This window comes from Vespa mandarinia, chromosome 5 (assembly GCF_050613455.1).
Source record: "Vespa mandarinia isolate Hongniang chromosome 5, ASM5061345v1, whole genome shotgun sequence".
Classification (NCBI taxonomy): Eukaryota; Metazoa; Arthropoda; class Insecta; order Hymenoptera; family Vespidae; genus Vespa; species Vespa mandarinia.
In genome coordinates, this window is record NC_140814.1 from 4,589,315 (window position 1) to 4,612,628 (window position 23,314).

General features: G+C 33.7%; 3 protein-coding genes, 2 long non-coding RNA genes and 2 other non-coding genes across 8 annotated transcripts; 3 read left to right on the forward strand and 4 right to left on the reverse strand.

The window, feature by feature from the left end:
• The first annotated feature begins 127 nt into the window (after window positions 1-127).
• LOC146873003 (uncharacterized) lies at window positions 128-3,023 on the forward strand. Its single transcript, XR_014982177.1, has 3 exons — window positions 128-194; window positions 2,733-2,824; window positions 2,899-3,023. It is a non-coding gene; the product is annotated as an uncharacterized LOC146873003 (long non-coding RNA).
• Window positions 411-3,101, reverse strand: LOC118441932 (zinc finger CCCH-type with G patch domain-containing protein). The gene is made up of 10 exons (XM_035866991.2): window positions 3,073-3,101; window positions 2,866-2,994; window positions 2,533-2,757; window positions 2,394-2,474; window positions 2,186-2,326; window positions 1,851-1,993; window positions 1,611-1,789; window positions 1,256-1,519; window positions 984-1,172; window positions 411-826 (listed from the first exon to the last, which is right to left on the reverse strand). The coding sequence occupies exons 2-10, from the start codon at window positions 2,914-2,916 to the stop codon at window positions 528-530; spliced, it is 1,572 nt and encodes a 523-aa protein (XP_035722884.1). The 5' UTR covers window positions 2,917-2,994; window positions 3,073-3,101; the 3' UTR covers window positions 411-527.
• A 192-nt stretch (window positions 3,102-3,293) lies between these two features.
• LOC118441937 (uncharacterized) lies at window positions 3,294-11,371 on the forward strand. Of its 2 annotated transcripts, XR_004838263.2 has the most exons (8): window positions 3,294-3,351; window positions 3,899-4,119; window positions 7,722-8,069; window positions 8,262-8,481; window positions 8,579-9,039; window positions 9,133-10,166; window positions 10,340-10,400; window positions 10,492-11,371. It is a non-coding gene; the product is annotated as an uncharacterized LOC118441937 (long non-coding RNA). The 2 variants fall into 2 exon arrangements; XR_014982232.1 differs by lacking the exons at window positions 3,294-3,351; window positions 3,899-4,119 and having other exon boundaries at window positions 7,933-8,069; window positions 9,133-9,805; window positions 9,879-10,166.
• TRNAM-CAU (transfer RNA methionine (anticodon CAU)) lies at window positions 3,327-3,399 on the forward strand. Its single transcript has one exon. It is a non-coding gene; the product is annotated as a tRNA-Met (tRNA).
• Window positions 7,790-9,234, reverse strand: LOC146873004 (uncharacterized). Its single transcript, XM_085657287.1, has 3 exons — window positions 9,142-9,234; window positions 8,149-8,479; window positions 7,790-8,060 (listed from the first exon to the last, which is right to left on the reverse strand). The coding sequence occupies exons 1-3, from the start codon at window positions 9,209-9,211 to the stop codon at window positions 7,790-7,792; spliced, it is 672 nt and encodes a 223-aa protein (XP_085513413.1). The 5' UTR covers window positions 9,212-9,234.
• A 596-nt stretch (window positions 11,372-11,967) lies between the features above and the next one.
• Window positions 11,968-12,074, reverse strand: LOC118441994 (U6 spliceosomal RNA). The gene has a single exon (XR_004838284.1). It is a non-coding gene; the product is annotated as a U6 spliceosomal RNA (small nuclear RNA).
• Window positions 12,075-20,721: 8,647 nt separating this feature from the next.
• Window positions 20,722-23,313, reverse strand: LOC118441991 (adenylate kinase 8). Its single transcript, XM_085657463.1, has 11 exons — window positions 23,100-23,313; window positions 22,895-23,021; window positions 22,736-22,827; window positions 22,569-22,665; window positions 22,389-22,486; window positions 22,143-22,277; window positions 21,909-22,086; window positions 21,703-21,827; window positions 21,299-21,408; window positions 21,064-21,229; window positions 20,722-20,988 (listed from the first exon to the last, which is right to left on the reverse strand). The coding sequence occupies exons 1-11, from the start codon at window positions 23,193-23,195 to the stop codon at window positions 20,722-20,724; spliced, it is 1,491 nt and encodes a 496-aa protein (XP_085513589.1). The 5' UTR covers window positions 23,196-23,313.
• Window position 23,314: the final 1 nt, after the last annotated feature.

Sequence of the window (23,314 nt, forward strand, 5' to 3'; positions counted from 1 at the left end):
AATTTTATTTAAGATTAAAACAAAATTATTTATTGTTCTAATATAAATATTACACGTATAAATATTTATTTTATAAATATTTTTGTTATTTTATAGTTACTAGTACTTGTTTTGACTATCTGTGTATATAATGTCAATCGTTACATTCGAAATACATCTTGAATTGGATCTCTTTCTTCACTTGTTGTTCTGTCGTAAGTAATTATTAAATTACATTAGAAAAATCCATAAATTTGATTTTATTAGGATGATTAAAGTTATTATCATTGAAATCATAATTATATATTGCATGTAAAAGAAAAATGGGAAATGTATTTCATTACAATTAATATATATATATATAAAGCAACATTTTGAAATATTAGTTATTTTAATAGAAGTTACATTATTTTAAGGATTATTTGTACGTCTATTTATATATATATATATATGTATGTATGTATATATATATATACACATACATATATATACATATATATTTAGTTTGGATCGGTATCAAACATACACATGTACTTTTATTATTTACTTTAAAATATAGACAATTTTGCTTTGTTTTTTCTTTGAGTTTGTTCAGCTGTAATATTTTTCTCACAAGTACGTAAATCAGTAAGTTCCTTTTGTTTCTGATTGTACTGCGCTAGAATATTTTTGTAAGGTGTGCTATCTTTTGAATGTCTTGTCATTGAATTTTTAAGTTTTAATGATTCTCTTTCTAGTCGGCTAATACCTTCTCCTATTTGAAAGTTTGCCACATTTAAATTCCAATTTGATTCTGTCTTCAAATTACATTTAGATTTTGATGTACTGGCAACATCTTTATTTTTATCTGTAAAATTAAAAAAAACTGAAGTTTCAATAATTTAACCTTTGGATTAACTACAGGATTTACACAAAATCTGGTAATATTTTAAATGGTAATATGTAACAAAATATGATAACATTTTATGGTATATATACAGAATCATATGTATATATACACTTACTTTCGACTAATGTTGCATTTAGTGTCGTATTTAGGAAATTGAATATATTATTTCGATCCTTTTTCTTTTCTCTTTCATATTCTCTCTGTCTTTGTCGTTCTAACTTTTGTTGCTTTTTACGCATTTTAAATTCTGCCGAAAACAAATTTTTATCATTACCAGCTATTTCGCGCAACTCCATACAATGATCTATAAGAAAAACATATAATAAATAATTATATCATTAACAAGAAACTATACTAACAGACATTAATGTTAAAGTTATTTTTCACCTAAAGATCTACCAGCTGGTAATATTACAGCTTCAATAGGTTCTATTCTTCCATCTGCTCGTTTTCCTAAACCTGTACCTCTCACGTAACCCATTTTCTCCATTAATTTACTACCTATACCACGTGTATGTTTTTCCCAATGCCCTAGAGTAGATGGTGCTGTTAGTAGAGATTTATCTATTAACTTTTCTGTAGTGTAATCTTTTTCATTGTTATCAGTTTCACTGTCATCAGATGCATCAGATATTTCCGAATCTGTAGTATCTATAAAATAAAATTATATATATATATATATATATATATATATGTATATAGGCATGTATATAAATATAATATAGATGTGTATAATACATACCAAGAGGTACAAGATCTTGCAAACCTACTTCTGCAATATCACCTTTTGCTTCAAGTTTTACACGAAAAACTTCTTCAATTTCATCAGGCAATTTTATTACTACTGATCTATACCACAGATTATTATTCTGTTTTACTAGTACTCTACTGCCCATCTTAATCTTTTCATACTTAGGTTCTCTATAATCGAAGAAAATTAAGGAAAGAAAATTTACTTTAAATGATAAAATATATATCTTACTTATATTCCTGCAGATTGGAAAATGATACTATTTCTCCATGTGAAAAATGACATTGATCATCAGAGAACTTACAATTTCCATCAAAGAAATATGGACATGGAAGCATTTCTTTATATGTTGGATTAATAAAGAGCACTCTGACCTATTTAATAATGATATAAGAATTATTAGTAGAAGATTAAGAATTAATTCTGAAACAAACGTGCACCAAATATTGGTCTGCCTGAAATATCTCTTCATTCAATATTTATTAAAGATTATTCTGAAGATTATTTAAAAAATGTACTAAAATTATTTATCTAATTTATTAACTATTATTAAAATATTGATTAACCTTGATTTCATGCATAGATTTCAATGTTGGATTAGTACTTCTATCAACTGAACATATCATAGCATTGTGGTAACCACTATTATCCCAACTGCTATTAAGGCGAGCTCTACATTTCATTCCCTCAAGTTGCTTCAATTCATCCTAGAATATTAACTTGCACCGTATAATTGTATCATTGCTATGCCATACCACATATTTGCGTACTGACTTCTATATCATTCCAAGCACCTGCAGCATCACTATTTTGCTCAGTGTTCTTTGAATTGTTTGAGCAATCTTCTATTTCTGCCTGCAAAAACAACAAATTATTTATTTCATTTCAAAGAAAATGTAGATAAATTAATTACCTTAAATAAGGCATATTCATTTGCCAGCGGATCAGTTTTATCATTTTCCTTGCTGTTAAAAATTTCAATTATATCTGGACTTTCAGTTCTTCCAATTCCTTCGAGTTTTTCTAAATTTTCTTTAGTTAAATCAATTAATTCTTGAAGATTTGATTTTAAATTCAACAAATCATTCTTTTCACTTTCCTCTGTTTCCATAGATAACGCAGATACAATTTGGGATAGCTGTAACATGTGGACAATATATTTAAGGAAAATGTATAGATCGTTCGTCAATAATATTTTTATAAAGGTATATATCAATTTCTTTCATTATTAATTTAAATATTATACCTGAAATTCATATTGGATTATTGCTTCTTTCAGACTTCTAACGTCCGTCATTGTAAAAACGTATTAGTGAATATGAAAAAATTAGCAAATTATTTAAAACAATTGTTGATACAGAACTATTATAAAAACCTATTATAAAAGATTATATATTATTGTATAATATTCTATTATTACAAGTAAAACGCATCACAAAAGAGCACAACTCACTGTCAGTATTAACTGGAAAGAATACGAAAGCAAACTCTATCCACTTGCGCCCTCTGTATAAGTAGTTCGATATTGTTGAATATAATCGCAATGATAATAAAACATTAAATAATATTATCAATCTAGAAAAATACGATTAATATTTTCTTCAAATATTATTAAGAAAAGTATACATTTATATATTTTTTTTTTTTATTATAATATGGTATATTTATTCAGGTAAAGAACATTCTAAAAAGATAGAAAAGCACAGCGCCTCGGTAGCGCAGTAGGCAGCGCGTAAGTCTCATAATCTTAAGGTCGTGAGTTCGATCCTCACCCGGGGCAGTTTTTTGCACATTCAGAATATAAAATTTATTTTTTACAATAATAAATATAATAATAGAAATACACTCTATATGCAATCTTTTTTCTATAAAGACTATTAATTATCTCATTATTAAAAATTGAAATGAATTTTATTCGTAATATCATGAAATTAATTGTGTATCGATACGTTCAAAGAAAGTAGATCGTAAAATCTTAAAATATATTGATAATAGTAAGAAAAAAGATACTGGAGGAGGGAGAAAGGAAAGAGAATAAAAGACAATTATGTAAATGTAACGCATGCCAAAGGGTTTGCTCTCTCTCTCTCTCTCTCTCTCTCTCACTCTCTCTCTCTCTCTCTCTCTCTCACTCTCTCTCTCTCACTCTCTCTCTCTCTTGAAATTGAAATGTGGAATTTAAAACGAGTTGTGAATTGTTTGGTGCCCTTTAGCGATACTACAATTTGCAAGCAAACAGCCCATTAAGCAAAGACTACCGACTGTTTTTCTTTTTACAGGAGAACATTTTTTATTTCGTCATCAGCGTTTTCAATTCTTGCAGAGGAAGATGGACAAAAGTTACATCAATGTCATCTATGATTTAATAGAGAATGAAAATCGATGAAAATAACTTCGTCGTAGCGGAAAAAAATCAACATAGCGTTTCTTCCGCAAGAAAGATGACGCAGAGAAAGGGATAGTAGATATGGAGTGGATATTTCGAAGGAAATAGAGAAAGGTATGTACGCGATTCAAGGAAAAAAGTCTGCATTGGAGAAAGGACGGCTTTATCCGTTCATTGCGGAGCTGTTACGTATAAATGCAGAAACGCGGCCCGGTTCGCGGAGGTTGAGCGATCGTTGGTGGGAGCGAGCTTGATTCCGCGTTGATTCAGACCGTATTCAGTGCATCGAGCTCGCGATGAAAAGGCGTTCCGTTTTCTGAATATATTCCAATTAAAAAGTCGGAGCTTCGTTGCCCTCACCTCTGCCCGCTCACCTCTTGCTTTTGCCTCTTCCCTCGAAAGAGAGAAAGAGAGAGAAAGAGTGAGAGGAGAGAGAGGAGAGAGAGAGAGAAAGAGAGAGCAAGCGCCGGCTCAAGCGGCAACTCGAGCGCTCTTCTTCTTCTTTTTCTTCTACGCCCCACTATCCCGTACCACCGACCCCCTTTTACTTCTGCCTTTTGCCTTCCGCCCCTACCGACGACGCGATCCCTTTTTCCTATCGCTCGACCAACCAGACATTTTCTCCCTCTCGCTGTTTCTCCAGCAATTACTTCTCCGCTTTTTCTTCCTTCCTCTTTTTCACTTTTCTATCTTTCTTCCCTTCTAAAAAACTCTTTCTACCATTTTTTCTTCTTCGATCCTTCCTAATATACCTTACTCAATTTCATCCCCATATTTTCGTCCGAATAATTTTCATTATTTTCAATAATTGTTTCATATTTAGGAAAATGTAGATGATACGCATTTAAAAGATATCCTAGTTGATAATATTTGCCTAAAAAAGTTTATCTCTAAATTTGGATTATACTTTATGCAATTGTTTTTAACATGGGAAACGGCGAATCAAGCTGTTGTTTCATTCTCTATAAAAAACAAATGTAAATTCGATGCGTATGTTCGCGCACGTACGCCTTGGAACCCCATGAAGTATTTAACGATGCCACAGAATGAAGGCACATCGTAAGGCTAAGGAGAGGAGAAGACGAAGAGGAATACGAAGCGCGTGCCCAAGTGCCAACAGGATTTACGCACGTATGCACGCGCGTGTGCAAGCGTGTATGCAAGCGCGTGTATAGATACGGATATTCGCTTGAGTACAATGAGCACGTGGCCAGGCACACGCAACACCACTTGTCTCGCTCAACTTCGATTCCTATCCCTTCATGGATGATCCTTGGGTCAACTTTTCGTCCTTGATCTCGAGACTGCACCACTAAACAAAGTTAAGAGAGAGAGAGAGAGAGAGAGAGAGAGAGAGAGAGAGAGAGAGAGAGAGAGAGAGAGAGAGAAAGGGTCATCCTGTAACAAATACGACTTCGCTATAAATATCATAAGTTTGTTAGCAAAGCTAATGCAAGAATTTTCGTTGAATATACTAATCGCATTTTTAATCCAATTTATTAATTAAGGATTTCTATTTTTAAAAAATAGGATTCATTTTTGTATCAAATGATATTTAATTATAAATATATATATATATATATATATATATATATAGGTACGTAATACGAATACGTGAAGCGAGCGAGAAATAACTCAGAAATCTAAATTAACGCGATTATATTTAGAAACGGTCTAATGAATTTAAAATTGTTCGCAGAGATAAAACGTTCTAATTACTTATATTGCTGGCACGTTTTAATTATTTCGCTGGTTAATGGTTAACATTGGAAAGAACGAAGAAACGAATGTAGTACGGTAGGTCGAAGAACAGTAACCGCCTGAACCGACTGAATAGCGAATGCCGTTGGATATCATCGTGAATACTATACGAATGATTATGTGAAAGTAATTACGCGTAAGATATTACGTAGGAATATCATTGAGATTTCGTTTCAACTATGCTGCAGTGAGTCCTAACAAAACGAAAGAGAAAAAGAGAAAGATGATTCAAGTTGAAGGAGGACATAAGAATTTTTCCTTCGTTCGAGCGATTTCACGCTCGGTGAGACGAATCTGCTTTTCCTATAATTCGAGGACTTGGGATGTAAGAAAAGAAAAAGAAATAGAAAGAGATAGAAAGAGTACCACGGTTTATTCCATTCTGAATAAACCCGAAAAGAGTATCTTCCTTTCTACGATCCCTTTTCGCTTATCTTGGATATACGAACTGGATATACGAAACTCGATATACTTGGATATACGAAACTTCGTGTAATGGAATTGACATGTATATGTTTTGTTTTTTTTTTATCGTTTTGTTTCTTTTTTCTTTTTACATTTCAATAAGAAAGAGATCATTAACAATACCTTTATCTAGTAGCTATGCGTGTCGCCTCATAAAGTAATCATCATTCGTATGAAGATACCGTTCTTTCTCCTTTTCTATTTCGCCCTAATTAACGTTATCGATCCAACGCGAAACATCGACGAAAGACAATTGCTTGTATCGTCGATTGTATATTCTCTCGTCGATTCCATTCAATTAAATTCGTAAGCCAATTCGTGTTCTAAGTGGCCTTGATTCTTAACTTGTATCGGTTTCAACCAATTACTTCGAACGGGGCAGGATTTGTGCGCGTTTTGGACACGTGCCCATTGTTGTTTACGAATTAGCTTGCTATGCTAACTCATTTTCAAATGAAAGAAGATGGTCAAAAAGATAGAATATAAATACATCCTAATGATACACTCTTAATAATATATTTCAACTTTTAAATAAATTGTATTCACATGAAACGAAGGTATACATATTAGGAGGTTAATAATTGAATGGATTTAATATCTTGGAATTATATACAATATATAATAACGATATACAAGCATTTTTTATATGTTGTTTCATAATAATTTATTTATCTACAAGAACTCCTCATCTTACACAAAATTGTCAACTAGTGAAAGATGTTAAGTTATATAGTGAACGTCGATTAAATTACTAAATTAAAGTTGCCGTTAAAACATGAAAAATACGTACATAGTCGAGCATTGCACATTCGGTAATAATTATCCCTTTTCATTTTTCAAAGTGATCATTTCAAGTAATACAATGAAATAGCTAAGTATTAGTATCACTATATTCTTTAATTGTTATTCATCGATCGAGCGTTCATTCCAGAGAATTATTGGATCCTCATCCTTGAGTAATAATTTATCGTAATTACCACAGTAGTTACAAATTACTGTACTACTGCAGAAAGATTTTCATCGTTAAAAATGAAATCTATTATCGGCAAAAACATTCATTTATCTATCAAGATAAGGACCATTCGAAACCACCAAGAAACAATCAAATATACGATCGCCGATCTATTTAATAATTACATATTTACATTGTCGATCAACTGTCCCGTTTGCAACGAAAGCAAATACGAGGAAAGGTTTTTAAACAAAAAACTTCACTAACTGGAAATTCAAGAACATTTATCGTTCTTAATCGAATGTTGCTGATAACATACAAAAATATTGAAATACTGCACGCATACACATGAAATAAAATTTAATGTGTAAAAAAAAAAAAAAGAGAAGGGAGTTTTCTTTTTAAAGCAATAATATTCGTAAAGCAACAATTAAAGCCATACCATTTATCAGTTGTAGCGATGAAGATAATAAAATATATCGAGTGGAACCTTTAACTTCGTCTTTGCTTCCAAACGAATCTTATCTGTTGCTCGTAGAAGTGTTCGAGTTAGGCAGGAGCTATTTGGTGATTCAAAACGATATTTAAGTTATGATATCGTACGCGTTAGAGTGGACAGCCGTGTACGTATGTGACGTTTCGAAAAAGTGCAGCCGCCGTCGAAAGGAACGCTGCCGTGGATGCCGTGGATGGAGCTGGTGGTGGTGGTGGCGGAGGTGCATGATTTGTCACTTGTGTTTGTGCATTGTAAGACGGACAATAGGCGTCTATGCTACCATGATGAAGACCGACGCCTCGTACAAGGAGCTCTTTTTCTACCGTGGCTTGATGACGAAGTTGTTCGAGTCGTAACTGATTCTGTCTCTTCCACTTCGTTCTGGAACAAGTAAGTAGTAAAGGTTCAAGTATGAACGTACACTCTTCGTTATATAAATATATTCATAAGGATTGTACTTGTCGCTGACCTTCTATTTTGATACCAAGTCTTCACTTGAGTTTCTGAGAGAGACAATGCATCTGCTACGTCACTACGATCCGCCACGCTTAGATATTTTTGACAACGGAATTTTCTTTCTAGGTAAGCAAGTTGAGCATGTGTAAAAGCCGTTCGTCTTCTTCGTGGCTTTCTTCCACTAGGTGGACCACTAGGAGTTCCGCAAGATTTACCAGACGTTGTCGGACCTGGTGGAGGCGAGAGAACAGGTGGTGGACTTCCTAGTCGAGTGCAAGGACTACTGCCAGGATCGATTGTATCTTCGGAATCCGAATGAACGGCCGAATCATCTTCGGAATCTTCTGTAAATATCAATGTGAAGAAACATTGCCTTGTCATTTTAACCGATAGACAAAGTACAAGTAGAATTTGTACGAACAGTTGTTTTGTTAATTTGACAGATTCGACTCAACGGTGAAAGCCTATTATCGAGACAATGCCGAACGAATCGAAATCGATTTATTATCCTCCCTAGTTCATGGTAAACGATCTCAATCAAGATCCTGTGGTGTCGTACAACGATTGACCAATAAAACTGGGAAACGCTGTGGGACAGAGTAACCGACGGCAAAAATTTGTGGACTAACGAATCCTAACGAGTCACTTCGCACCTAAAACCATCTGTAGGATCACCCTTAACAGGGTGACACCCTGTAGGGTGGATCGTCGTTCCTCGGACCCCGTATAGTGGATAAAAATAATAGAAGAGTCCTTGGGGGGTATCTTTTAACGAGAATCCCGACGGTAATGCACGCGACCGACTCGTGTTTCGTATATAAAACACTAATAATCTATCAAAATTCATTTCTTTTTTATTGATTGTTAAATCTTTAATATGTCTTCGATCATTCGAGAAATCAATGTAAGTTGATCAAAATTTCCTATCAAACTAATGAAACCTATACTTTATCGATATTGTCACGATTAACAAAGTTATATTTTTATATTTTTTTAGATCACCTACCTTGAACTCTATCCGCCAGAACGTCGCCCAAAAGATCTCTTATCAAAAAGGACTTGTGTTCTTGCATCATCGTCACTGATGAATCGATGCAAACCAGTTTTAAAAACTAAACAAGATCACTCGAGTATAAGAATTGTTTACTTTCCGTATCCGCGTTATCACCGATTATTCTAAGGAGCCGACTTTCATGCTATCGTACGGACGCTCGGCATCGTTCTGCGTCGACCGCGAGCACGGGGATGACCGGATGTATCTGGCCGACGTTCCACTGTCGTCATCGTCCTAGACATTCTTGTCGTCTTCGTCGTCGTAGCCACGTTGTGGGTGAAGGCGAGTCGTTGTAGGAGGCGGAGGCTTACTCCGGAGAAGTTTGGATACGAGGGTGAGGGGTACTACAGCATTCATCGTCTCTCCAACTATATCTTTCCCAAGCCCTGCCACCCCTTCGAATTAATCCGCCCGTTTATTTTGAACGGGCAGCCTAATGCCCGCGCGATTTCGCAGCCATTTTGGGGGTGGAGGCGCCTTCCGCAAGCCCCGCGCATTCTCTTAAAAACAGTTCGCATGGCTCTTGCCATTGGTCGGTAGTACGGACGAGTGAGGGACGAAAAGTGTCTTCCGAGAGATGCTATTGGGCGGATAAACGCACCCTGCGCGAGAGAAGGTTGGTTCTCTCCCTCCATCATCTTTTATCCCTTCTATACCTATCGTTTCGCTTTCCTTTTGTATGCATTCAGACGAGAACACAAGGTATATAATAGGGCTCGCACGAGTTGGTAAGGTAAGGACTACCAAACGTAGAGCCGCGTCGACTAACGGAGGTGGACTGATAGGGGAGGAAGTAATTGGCAAGCGATTACCGTAGAAGGAGAGGAGCAAATTGGATGTGAAACGTTTCTGTAGCTTTATTATGATGCAGTCTTGTTCTATCTGAATTTCAAACTTATCTCCTGACTTTCTCTCTTTTTACCGTCGCTCAACTCTTTCAAATTTAAAGAGATAGTCACTACGCGAGGAAGAAATCAGTAAGATCGTCGTCAAGCTTCTATCCATTAGTACTTTTTATAAAACGTAATTCAATCTTAATGATTTTTTTTTTATTATTATTATTTTCCGCGAACAAGACTGAATAAAATTGAAAAAAATTGTTCCTCATAATCGAATTTAATTAGACTAATGATCTTTAATTTTGTTATAGATATTTCATCTATGTCAATTCATAATTTAAGAAGAAGAGATTATCACCAATCATAAAAATGGTATAAAATCATATCATCTTATAAATTTTTTTTATTATACACGTAACCGTATCGATAACTCGAGTTGAATATTTAACGTTTTCTGTTTTAGAATAACTCAAATTGCGATGATATCGTTACGAAGTTGATTTATTTGCATAGACCTCGAGAAAGGATAACGTTAGGAGTGCCAAATGTAGGAGAGATAGATGTGCACCATATTTACATAAATACATCCCTCGCTGTTTGGAATTTCCTACCTTTCGTATCTCCCCTTGCCCTTTGGAGGGGTAGTTTGTGAGCGTAAATATGCATGATGCATGCACTCACAAATCCTCAAACCGCCTACTTTCTCAGCCGCCTCCATGCTTCCACTATTTCTCTCGCGGCCCTGGACTCAACAGCACCCTGTTAGTCTATTCACTGCACTACACTACTTAACTTTTGTAAGCACCTACACATAGTACATATTTACATAGATGTACTCTCGTATATGTATTTTATATTTTACGAAATCGCATTCAGTAGAAACGATAAAATACGAAAATATAACGATAAAATCAACAACGCGGATATACATAGATAGATATATATCAAATTTATTGATTATTTAACGTCGTATTGACTTACTCTACTTGTCTGTTATCATCACATATATACATTTTTATTAAAAATTCACACTTACAAAAGATCTTTCTTTCTGAAATCAAATCTTCCTCAAAAATATTTGTTTCAATTATTCTTTATACGACATTGTTATACCATATCGACACCTGTAAAGTCCTCTTTATGATGTCGAGCAGTGAATGCGATGGATCGGAACGCCTTTCTGAATTCATTAGGATTAACATATGCAGGAGATTAATTCAAGGGGCGGCAAAGCGGCTAGGCGTCTTCTTACCGGGCGCAGAAAAGGGCGCCGAGAACACTGAAAAGAGGGGAATAAATGAATGATAGAAGACGGAATGAGAGTTGAGTAACGTCAAAAATAAAAAAACAAAGGGCATCTCTGTTATCGTTGAAAAGCTATATCGTTTATCGTCAATGTGTTATTTAGAATAATTTACAGATTAATTATTGAATTAATGTGGGATATTATTTTCATTAAAATAAATAATCAATGATAGTGTTTTTCAAAGGAATAATATTTAATTTTTTGTAAATTTTTAATCTACAGAATCAATACCAATATATATCTCTGTTGAATCAGGTCATCTAATGGCACCTAATACAGTATCGCACCCTTAAATTGGATGTTCTGCGAGGGGAAGATACGTGTATGTGAAACTCGTTTTATTATCGCATCTGTCGTGATCCGAACGAAGCTAAATTGATGGTAGTAAGAAAAGAGGGTACGTTGTATTAGAATTGGCTTCGAATCATCATCCCTTTTGTCGGATGATCGTTATCGCGACAATTTTCTTCATCTTTATTCTAATATAATTTGCAGTATTCTCTTTGTAAATGAATAAATTGACATTAATATTGTAAATTGAACAAAATTAAAATTGCAAAATTAATGTTTCATAGAAGATCGCCATCGTGGGGGGAAAAAAATGACTATTAGAATTTTTAGTTTATTTTGACAAAAAATGTGGAACGCTTCACGATTTTGCGTGTCATCCTTGCGCAGGGGCCATGCTAATCTTCTCTGTATCGTTCCAATTTTAGTATATGTACTGCCGAAGCAAGTACAACAGAGCATTTCAAGAAGAGTAATATATAGAAATCTACTCGATAAATAACACTTGCGAGAAAGCTTATATACTTATAATGTACAGTATCGTTTAGCGCCATCTAGTTGAAGAATTATGTAATACTTGCAAGTTTAGCTAGAAAATTCTCTTAAGTATAGATCATGAGACACATTCTTATTAATAATCTTTGATGAGAAATAATAGTGTTAAGATATTAAGTACATAAATAATATTAAATATTATCATTTTCGAATTAAAAGACATTCTATTCGTTTTATCATTTTATTGGATCAGTTATGACAGATGTTATAGAATAACTTATTTCATAGATATTCATCTATATTAACTTTTTATATTATTGTAATATTTTATAGTTGTAAATTTAAAATCTTTTTTATATGTTATAATGCCTAAAGTAGAAACATTTGTAAAAATCAATGATTCAATAATAACAATGCCGATCGTGGCGATCGTTGCCACGAATTGGTAAATACAGATAAAAAAAACAGTGAAGAAGATCACGGTGGAACGATTTAGAACAGTGATGGGCAGAGAGCAGGGATCAAATTGCGAGGCAAAGAACTTCGAAGCCGTTAACAATCACGGCAAATATGAAATCCATTGACGTGCGACCGTGCGTATGAATATAACTGCGGATACGAATATTTTGTGGATGGTTGTAATGTATAGTGTTGTGTAGTAGTAATGAACATGACCCTCCGAGCTCTAAATATGCATGTGCACGTTCTTCGACTTGCATTTTTCTTTCGTGATTCAAGAGGTTCGTAAAGTTTTTGCTCTTAAACATTGTCTCTAATTTCTCTACGTTACAATATTGTTTTGCGTTTTATAAAAAAAAAAAAAAAAAAAAACATTACATAGTAGAAAAGTTATAATCGTCTTTTAAGAATTCCTTTAATTAAACTTGACAATTTATTTATTGTTTTGATTTTACATTACTCAAACACAATTTGTGTATACTAACGATTTTCTTTTTTACAGATAATTTCATTGATGCAATATTATTTCTACACTGTGACTATTACAGCAGGCTTGATATTAATGTAATTTTTATTTTAACAAACTAACGTGATATTATTCGAGGCATACGATATTCCTTGAAAAATGAGCGAGGAAAAAAGTTACCGGGGTGTCTGTTCAATCCATTTCTACAAATCCACGAATTAACTGAGGAAAAAAAGGCGCATATATGCGCCCCTTACCTTTTCTCTTATATACCGGTATTCATTTGAATTTTTTTCCTTTTCACTGTTTTACCACGTTTATGAACGGCTCTCTTTTATCCTTTGCTTATCCAATGTCTCCGGTTAACAACGCGATGTAACGTCCTTAAGACGTCAAAGGGTAGGGACTTCTTCTTTTTATTATTATCATTATTATTATTATTATTATTATTATTACTATTATTATTATTATTATTATTTGTTATTATTATTATTATTATTATTCATGAGTTTTGAAAAAGAAAATAATTACGATCCCGTCAATTTATTGCTAAGAGTACGAATCCACTTGATGAATGCAGTCTACCGAGTTACGATTCACATAGTGTGTTCTTTTCTTATAATAGGTGAGTTGATAACTTGTTGTTCTAATATCATTGTGCTAAGAGAGATTTAGAAATAAAGAAAAAAAAAATAATTAACAAAAATCTTTGATATGGTGAAAGTGTCATTGACTTGTTATTGAAAATATGTTATGCTTTTCTGAACGAGTATTTTTTATGTGTAGGAAACTAAATAAAAAATATCTGGGACGTTTCAAACGAATCGACTAAGTATGTTGCCTATTGTGCTTCTTTCTTTACAGGGAAGCGGAGACACTCTCGAAGAATGGTGGTTATGGGAAAAAGAGTGCTTGAACACGGACGTTGGTCAGACTCCCGCGGTTCCAATTACGAGTGAAAGGCGGCCCTGTTCGTTCGTCTCCTATAACTGCGGACTCTTCAGGACTTCGTACGAGGCCCTCTTACCCCCATGACCACTTTCGAGTTTCGACACGCGTGTTTCCATGGCAAATGCTACCATTTCGTTGGATTTGATCATCGCACTTGTACGTTTATCGCTCAACGAAATATTGCGACTTTATGGTAGTCAAATATTTTTCTGGATTTTTCAAAGTTCGTTCAGATACGATTTCGTTAGGATATGTATGTTATAACATTTTCACAATGAAGTAACAATTTCAATATAATTATAATTACCTCGATCAGTTAACCAATGATTCATATTATTTTGCAGAATAAATATAACAGATAAAATGTACGTGTTATCACCGGAATCTCTACGAGGGAAACGATTATCCGATGTAATCATATCCCTGCTTTGGATCTAAGAGTCGGGTAATCAAGGGACGATTGCTATCACAAAGCTGCTTGATTGGCTCGTTTATGTTACGGTAATGCTCGGGACACTATGAGATGGTGTAGAGTCCCTCGATAAGAAAAGGGCTCTTGTATTCTCGTTAACGAGATTCCACGAGAATAGACGCATTCTTGTTACAAAATTAGATGAGAATTTCTCGTTTCCCAATGGATCGAACGAAAAAACATTTTGATGAAATTAATCACGTTAGAGATCTATTAATAGACGTCATTCGTCCAATTATCTAGTTTTATTTATGTAAACGACTAGTGATTGGATTGTTTTATAGGTTTAACGGATTTCGATCTTTGACACGACCCAGAAACTTTTTCACTGACGACGAATAGATCAAAGTTCCTCTCTTTCGGTTTCAAGGTTGATCAAAGATCCCAGTCCAGAAGGATAATCGTCCCAGGAAAGCAAAGACGAGGGATGTGTCGTAGCGCAGTGTCGCCAAAGTCGAGAGGATTACTTGTTTACAAACGACAGTTGATTTGACAAAGCCGCGAGTCCATTTATACGAGTGAATATTACAAGGCGTAGTTGAGGGGTGGCTTGTTATCCGCTCATTGAAGTTAACCACGGGGCTAAGTGCGCGGAGGAGGGAGGGGTGATGCTCGTGGTAAGGAGAATACGAAGAGTAAAGGCTAGGTAAGCTGAAAGGGGAACCCTGCTGCTACCGCTTCTGTTGGAGGGATGAAAAGTTGGAGGGAGGTTAGAGTGATGGAGAGAGAAAGAGGAAGAGAGGGAAAGAGAGAGAGAAAGAGAGAGAGAGAGAGAGAACAGAGATAGAGGGAGAGAAACGGAGAAGTGAAACGGCCAATGAGAGGCCAGATCGTTGCCGAGGTAACCGCGGGGCTTTCCGACGAATTATTCGACCGAGATTGAAAAGTTAGCGACGTTTGAAGGAGAAGAGGGGTGAGGAGAATTTCATGCCTCCATCCGGTCTATATGCCGTTGGTAGATGGAGGCAGGAAGGAATGATGATCCCCTCAAGCGTCGCTTTCCCCCGAATCAACTAAACACGATGAATTAAGATTCACCTTCTTGTCGATAGACACTCGAATAGATTCGTTGATAGGATATCATAATCGAATTTGCTTTCTAATAGATGATATCATTCGTTATCATTACAAACATCGAATGATCTTCTTTACATAACGAAAAATGAATGAATTTATTTCTTTGAGAGATATTTATGTTCGTAATGTAAAATTATAATATCATTTCTACATATCTTGTAAGAATATAGAATCAACGTATGCACAAATAAATAATATCCGTATAGGAGATATAGTCTCATTCGTTTTTACAGCGGTCTGAAAAAATTGACGCGATGTCGGTGACGGGTCAAGCGTGTGAGAGAGGACGCACCTGAAAATGTTTATTTCTGCATCCGCGTACACATGACGCCCGTCTACGCTGCTTACCGACTGGCAGGTACTCCGGAATTATCTGACACGTGCATAATTAATGCCTCTGACGAGGGTGCGACTCTCGCGTTGCACAGACACGCGCACATCCTATTTGTATTATCTGTGTCAGAGAGAAATGAAAAACGAGGGTTGATATTGAGGAGGAGGAGAAAGACGGCGAAAGGTGGAAATCGCAACTACAGAGAGAGGAGGAGGAAACCGAGAGAGAGAGAGAGAGAGAGAAAAAGAGTGAGGAGGGACGGAGACGGGCTATTGCGAGGATACGGAAAACTACGACGAAGGAGAGGAAGGAGGAACGATTCTTTCGAATGGACGATATGAGTGGAGAGAGTTGAAAGCCAAAGTTGTTGGATAACCGACGCGGAAACGCGGGATAATGACTACTTTTTCATATTTTAATTACGCAGTAATTAATTGAAATGTTTCCCTGTTCGCGAGAGCACTCGAGCAAAATGAGACGCGGGTGCTGCCTCGGCTGAGACAGCTTCGGCTATATTTTCTTCTTCTCCTCTCTCTCTTTCTCTCTCTCTCTCTTTTTTTTCCTTCACCGAGAAAACATTCGACCTCAGCGATAGACGGCCGCGATTTTTTCATTTCTCTTCATTCTTACGGCCCTTTTCGCAGAATTAAGTACGAGCTTCTTTGGGAAGCTACGTTTTCCCTTTTAAGCAATTCCATTGAGCCTGATTCTCTACTTGGCATCGATTTTAACGCAAAACTATCTATCTACCAATATTAGTTTGAAGATTTGGAATTTTCCTGCGTCGTATTTATTATTCCTTCATCTTTCGTAGAACACAAACCATCCATTGAAAGGGATAAATATGATTCGTTTTATAATTTTCCAACATATAACATACACATACACACACACACACACATGAATGTTGAAACTCGTCGAATCAAGCGCTGATATTGACTACTGCAAGTTATTCTACTACTAATACTACTATTGCTACTACTACTCTTCCATCCACGAGCACTATTCTTTTGCATCCGGTTTGCTTGTTGTTTCATTTTCGCGACCCCTAGTTTACTCTACAGTGTCGGCATAACAATGAAAGCGAAAAAATCGAGAAGGAAATAAAGTGAGAGAAACGAGGTGGAAGGGAAAGAATGAGATAGGTAAGAGGAAGGGAAGGGAAAGACGAGTCGCCCTTTTGTTAGAGAAGTTGTATGCTACGTGCAATTGTCTTCTCATTGTTTCAGCCATTGTTTCCGGTAACTCTTTCGCGGTAACGAGGAGGAACCTCAATTAGAACGGTTTGAGGACTTAAACGCCCAGAGGCTGCCGGGTTTTAAGAGGCAAGGATGCAGTAACGTCGACGTGGAAGCATTGTTTCTCCGAGCAATAATGCAAACGATACCCTAAGCGCGTGAAAGATGTTGATTCTCTCTTAACACTTGCTATTGCAAACTAAGACGTAAAATGAAACATGTATGTATATTTAAATATATATATATATATATTTATACGAATTTTTTGCATTGTTCTAACGCATTTGAAGTAATAAATTAATTATTGAAAAAATATTGAAGAAAAAAGAATGAAAAAATCTTTTCTCTTTAGATTTTATCCAATAGGATTTGTACAAACTTTATGCCTGGATACATCAATTCTTACTGTATTCATTTACAAGCTCGATAAATAATGAAAACAGGATCTCCTCCATCTGATGCTTGATACCCTGATTGAAAAAAAAGTCTGTACTTTGAAGTTCAATATGATAAATCATGTTATCACTTAGTTGTTAATTAAATTATTCTAAATTTATATCTTTTGTCAAACGATGAACATAATTTATGAGACTGATAAAAATGAGAGATAAAAATATTTCTTTTATTGTTATTACAAAGAAGAATACATAATCGTAAACAAAAAAATTATTAAATAATTAATACTCTTAGATTATAAATATACATTCGTAATTAAATATTTTAAATGTACATATATCGTATATATAGTATATAGAAATCAAATGTTTATTTGTTGTAGAAAATATTGAGATATATACTTGGAAGCTTGGTTGTACAGGAAAATGAAATGGAGTATTGAACGACAAGGGAAAAAAGAAAAATAACTGGCTTTGTATATATGTTTGTTGCAGTATACGCACGACCACCAATCGAACCTTTCGTTAGCCAAACGAATATCGGGAATTTTTTTCGGGAGGATATATGCTCCACTTTATGATCGCCTGTGATTCGTGACTAGAATTAAGATGTACAGAAGACGAAACCATGTCGATAGTGTTCAATACAATAAAATCAAATCATTCGATGGTTTCTTTAAGTGATCAGTATTTTAAATAACTTAGAATATTTCGAGATATATGGGATAAAAAAGTCTGACGATCTACATAACAGAGGATTAATCGCACTTGATTTATCTTTATTTTTTTTTTTCCTTATATCTTTTCGTGAAACTTGTTAACAATTCTTTATTTTTAACGTTCAATCTTCCAAGTAGAATATCTTAATCTTTATTTTAAGGAGAAATTCAGGAAACACCTCGATCGTTCTAAAAGTGACAGGATTGAATACATTTCAGGTGTGTGCCAGTAGTAACCATAAATCATCTGGAAATCCTGTTACCCTGTCGTCGCGAAAACGCCAGGGGTGTTTTCAGAGTACGAAGGATACAAAACCGAGGAGAGTTCCTCCAGGTTACATTTCTGAGTTATAGCTCCCTGGTGTTGCAAATGCTTCTGGCGCCACTCTCTTGACGAATGACAGGACATTGACGAGCACGAAGGGAAGGATACGAAGAAAATCAAGATAATCGCGTGGAAAGATGTTATATGTCACAGGGGCGAGTTTTTCCCTACATGAGGTCCTGATCTATAGAATATTTTCCATACGACGAGAGTATTTTTAGTTCTCTATTACGTTAAAAAATATCTCTCCTTATGGTATCCTGGTACACCGAATATTTCTGGGATATAAATTTGTTCTAGAGCGTAGAATAAAGTGTAAGGTTATAGGAAATTGAATGTATAGAAAACACATCAATGGGTTTTCTCTTTTTTGCTTTCTTTTTTTTTTTTTTTTTTTATTGCATGAATATTCAATAAATGAATCGGTAATCTATTTATCCTGATCATCTATAAGAAATATTTGTCGCTGATTTATACAAGCTTAATGGCTGGGCGATATACATTAAATAATGTTCTATTTTTTCTATTTATATGATAATTATAAAAAATGTTTTTTCTCTGAAAATGTATACTCGTGACATTTGTTAGGGATAGGCGCGCAGCGTTAGCAGGATGCGTATTTAAGATCAAGGATACATTTTCACTATCGATCCATTCGCCTTATTATATCCTGATATCTACGTTTGCTATGGCTTTTGAAGTCCTTTGATAACTTTAGAAATCTTATATAACTTAGTATATTGTACTATCAAAAAGCTTATAACGAGTCTTTTAATTAATATATTTTATTCGATAATTGTGAATCTTGTAATCCAATTTGTTTGCTCTCATTAGCTTTATGATATCATTAAAATATTTTTAGATTTATATCGAACGTTATTTCTAAGTATCAGTAAGCTCTGAATCTAATTTATAGAGATATGCATTAGAAGTGATAGTACTATAGTAAGATGATAGAGAAACTGTAGCCTTCTGAATAGTGCTAGTATCCTGACATCTTGGATAGATTCTCTACGTGTTAGTTTCGAGTTTGATTCATGTCACCTATGTACACCATATGTTGTTGCTTTCAAGGTGTGTTCGAGTAGGTTGAGTTTTCGTTAGGATGAGTATTATCCATGTAAGGATATTCTTCGTTTTGATGTTTTCCTAATTACTTGAACACATTATTCCATTCGGTAAAATGGCAAGTTTTATAACGGTGATCCTAATGTTCAGAGGGCGCATTTGTTAGGATTACATCCCTTCGAGCAGGTTTTGCAGCAGAATAACCAGCAGGGCTCTATGAGTTCTTGATATAGAAATATGCCTCGCGTTTGAGGCAATTAAATACGAGAAAGCTTACCAGCTTTATTTAATTATCTCATTTAATTCAAATGCACATTATTTACCCAGTGTAACAGTTTTATTCTTATACTTTGAAAATTCATGAACATTGTATTCTGATATCAATGCAAAAATAATAATAGTTAGATTTTTATTTGTACATATGAATTTGTAAATAGAGTTGTTTTCTAGATGTTTCAAAATTATACTTTATAAAATAATTTTAATAAGTCAGTTGAAAAATAATGTTAAGTATGAATAATAATGAAAATTATTTAATAATGCAAAAATAAATTTGCATAATCTTGTGAGAAAATAGTTGGTCAAATTATTTTCAGAAAAAAAAAAGAAAATAATACATTGCTTTGTGATATATATATGTATATATATATATGTAGAGAGAGAGAAAGAGAGAGATTAAAATTCAAGTCTAATCCTAAACTACTTTTGTCTTTCAATCGAAAGAAAATATCACAGGAAAACAGACTATCGTTCCGATTTCCTTCAACTATGAAGGTTATCTCTATATATATAACATTGAGTGACGTTACGAAAACGGGATGCTTCGCTTGCCAGGGTAGTAGAATCACCAAAGAAGGTGCTCTTCTTCTCTGCACCCTCTTTGTACATGTATTGAGAGTATGTATAGGAATTGATTTATGATATCATCGAAGGGTAGTCGTATATACTGATGTATCGTCAAAATTAAAAACAAAAAGTTATTTTCTTGTAAATTTAATTTCTTTCTCTCTCTATTTCTCTCTTTCTCTTTCTATCTCTCTCTTTCTCTCTCTTTGTGTTAATTTTATTATTATAGTTGAATAATAGAAAAAAGATATAATTTATATAAAAGTATATTTAAATTCAGGTGGCATTATCGTATCAAAAATACTTATATCAAATTCATCTTCCGGATTATATTCTACGTCATATGGATCAATCACTGGTGTTTGCCTTGGTTGTCTAGGTTCACTATATATCTTTGATTGCATCAAACAACCCTCTACGCTTTCTCTAACTGATCTTTCATCGGCATTTCCATCGATTATAAAAGCAGATTCACCGGCATATTTCAACATTTCTAATACGTTATCATCGTATTGAGATATCTAAATTCACAAAACAATTTCTTGCAATAATAGTTTAGAAATATGAAGATATGCTCTTATTGCATTTATTCTTACTTCTTTTGTGACGACATTAATATAATCGTCAGGGTGTACGCCTAAGTCAGAATTTTTGCTGTTATCGTTCGAAGTAATATTATGTTTACTTCCAGTGATTACATTGTATCGGCGATTTAAAAGTCTCTCTTTACGTATGTCTGCATTAACTTCGACAAAAATTACCCTGAAAAGATTCTAAGTGTTATTCAAGGAAATGACGTTATTCAAGAATTGGACTATTATATTTTTATACTTATTTGGGGGTGTATCGATCATATCCAAGTGTTTAAAATCTTCCACAGTAATTGGATAACTCGTTAAAACCCATCCTCTATTTAAACATTCAGGTTTATTTATGTAGTTCTAGATTGAACATATAAGAGCGAAAAGAATTTAATAGTGTACAGGGTAAATCAAAAGTTCCTAGCTAGATCAACAAATTTTTATATGATTTTAAAAATTAATTACTCTTTACTCATACTCTTTAGATTGTAATTTAACAAGGTAGACTTAAAGTTTTATAATTTAAGCAAGAAATAAGTTTAAAATGTTTCGAAAATGTATAATTGATTTTTAAAATCATCTAGATATTTTTAATTTATCTAAGGACTTTTGACCTATCCTATAGTTACTTAAATATAGTAAACAATTGTTTACGTCAATTATTTGTATTTTTATTTCAGGCTTTGGTTTTTCTCCCCATCTATGTTCAAATGATCGTAATACTTCACCTATAGGTGTTTCTTGTAGACGTACTTGTTTTATAATGTAATTAAAGTCCACTATAAAATTAATAATTGTTTTTCAAAGTTAAACACAAGTTATTTACAAGTTACACTTATCGATTATTATAAATAATGTACCGTGTATGAGATCGAATCTTTTTGCAAGATACTTGGCTAAAGTACGACATCCTGAACCTCGAGAACCAATTAGAACAATTCGAAAAAGAGAAGGTGCTCCAGAATGTTTTTTTATTTTCGTTAATGCTATACAATCTCTTCCTAATTCTTCGATCGATCTAATACCGATTTCGATCTCCTAAACGTGAAGTATTAATAAGAATTTATATTATTTTTTAAAACGTAATAATTTACAATTAAACAATTGGCATAAGCTTCCCGTAGTCCACGAAGATTCTTTTTATACTTTTGCATTTCCACGTTGTTAATATTATTGTGCATATCATTATTGATAAAATGGTAATTAGAAATGGTCTTTTCGGAAATTTTCTTTTCAACTAAAAAAAAACAAAAAAAGAAGTAAAAAAAAAACAAAAAGAAAGAAAGAAAAAAAAGTCGATTATTAAAGGCAAGTAAGATAAATAAATACGAATATTATACTTCACCTAAATCATTTGACATTATGATTTGAAAAATATGTGTGGGTATTATGCCAAGCCGTTGAAAAGCTCGAGCTTCTTGTTTCGTTCTAGGCACATCTACGTAAAAAAAACTTATTTCACTCTATATACATTTATTTTTTATTAATATTTAAAAATTAATCTTAACAATTGCATATACCAACTAAAATCCAACCAGAATTGTGTAAAGTTCCCGTTTTTAATAATTTCCTCATATTCATTGCCAGAGATTCAGATTCGTTACATAAACATACGTTCTAAATTAGGTTAGAATTATAGAGAAAAAATTATTTAGAAAAAATTATTCTTTAACAATAGCTTTTTTACCTTCTTTGTAATTACGTTTTCACGAAGATCTTTCAAGGTAATCGGTTGAAGTCCTAGTTCTTTTTGAAAAAAGTTCGCTAAGGCCATTTTGTCTATAAATACAATTCACTGAATAGTTAATATTATTTTTTTATATATAATTACCAAATTATTTCTCACCAAAATCTGGTGGTGCTAAAAGAATAATTCTTGGAATATCACGTTTTCTTATTGCATGTTCTAAACATTGCTTCATATAAAGAATATGATCATTTGGTTGATCAATTATTAATTGTTTAGAAAGTTCCTATAACATGCTTCAGTAAAATATAACTAATTTTTAATTAAAGCGCAAATAAATAAATAAATTAATTTAATTAATTACTTGAAAAAGTTCATATATTCTATGCTTTTCTAAATAAGCTACAAAACGTGGAGGTATAGAAAGTGGTCTCTTTATTGCATCCACAAAGTCAGACATTATTCAAATACATTAATTTTAAAATTCTAATAATAAACTTGATAATTAATGCTAAAAATTATTGCATTACGTTTCTATAAGAACGTAACGAGATGAAAATCGCAATATCCCATTATAAC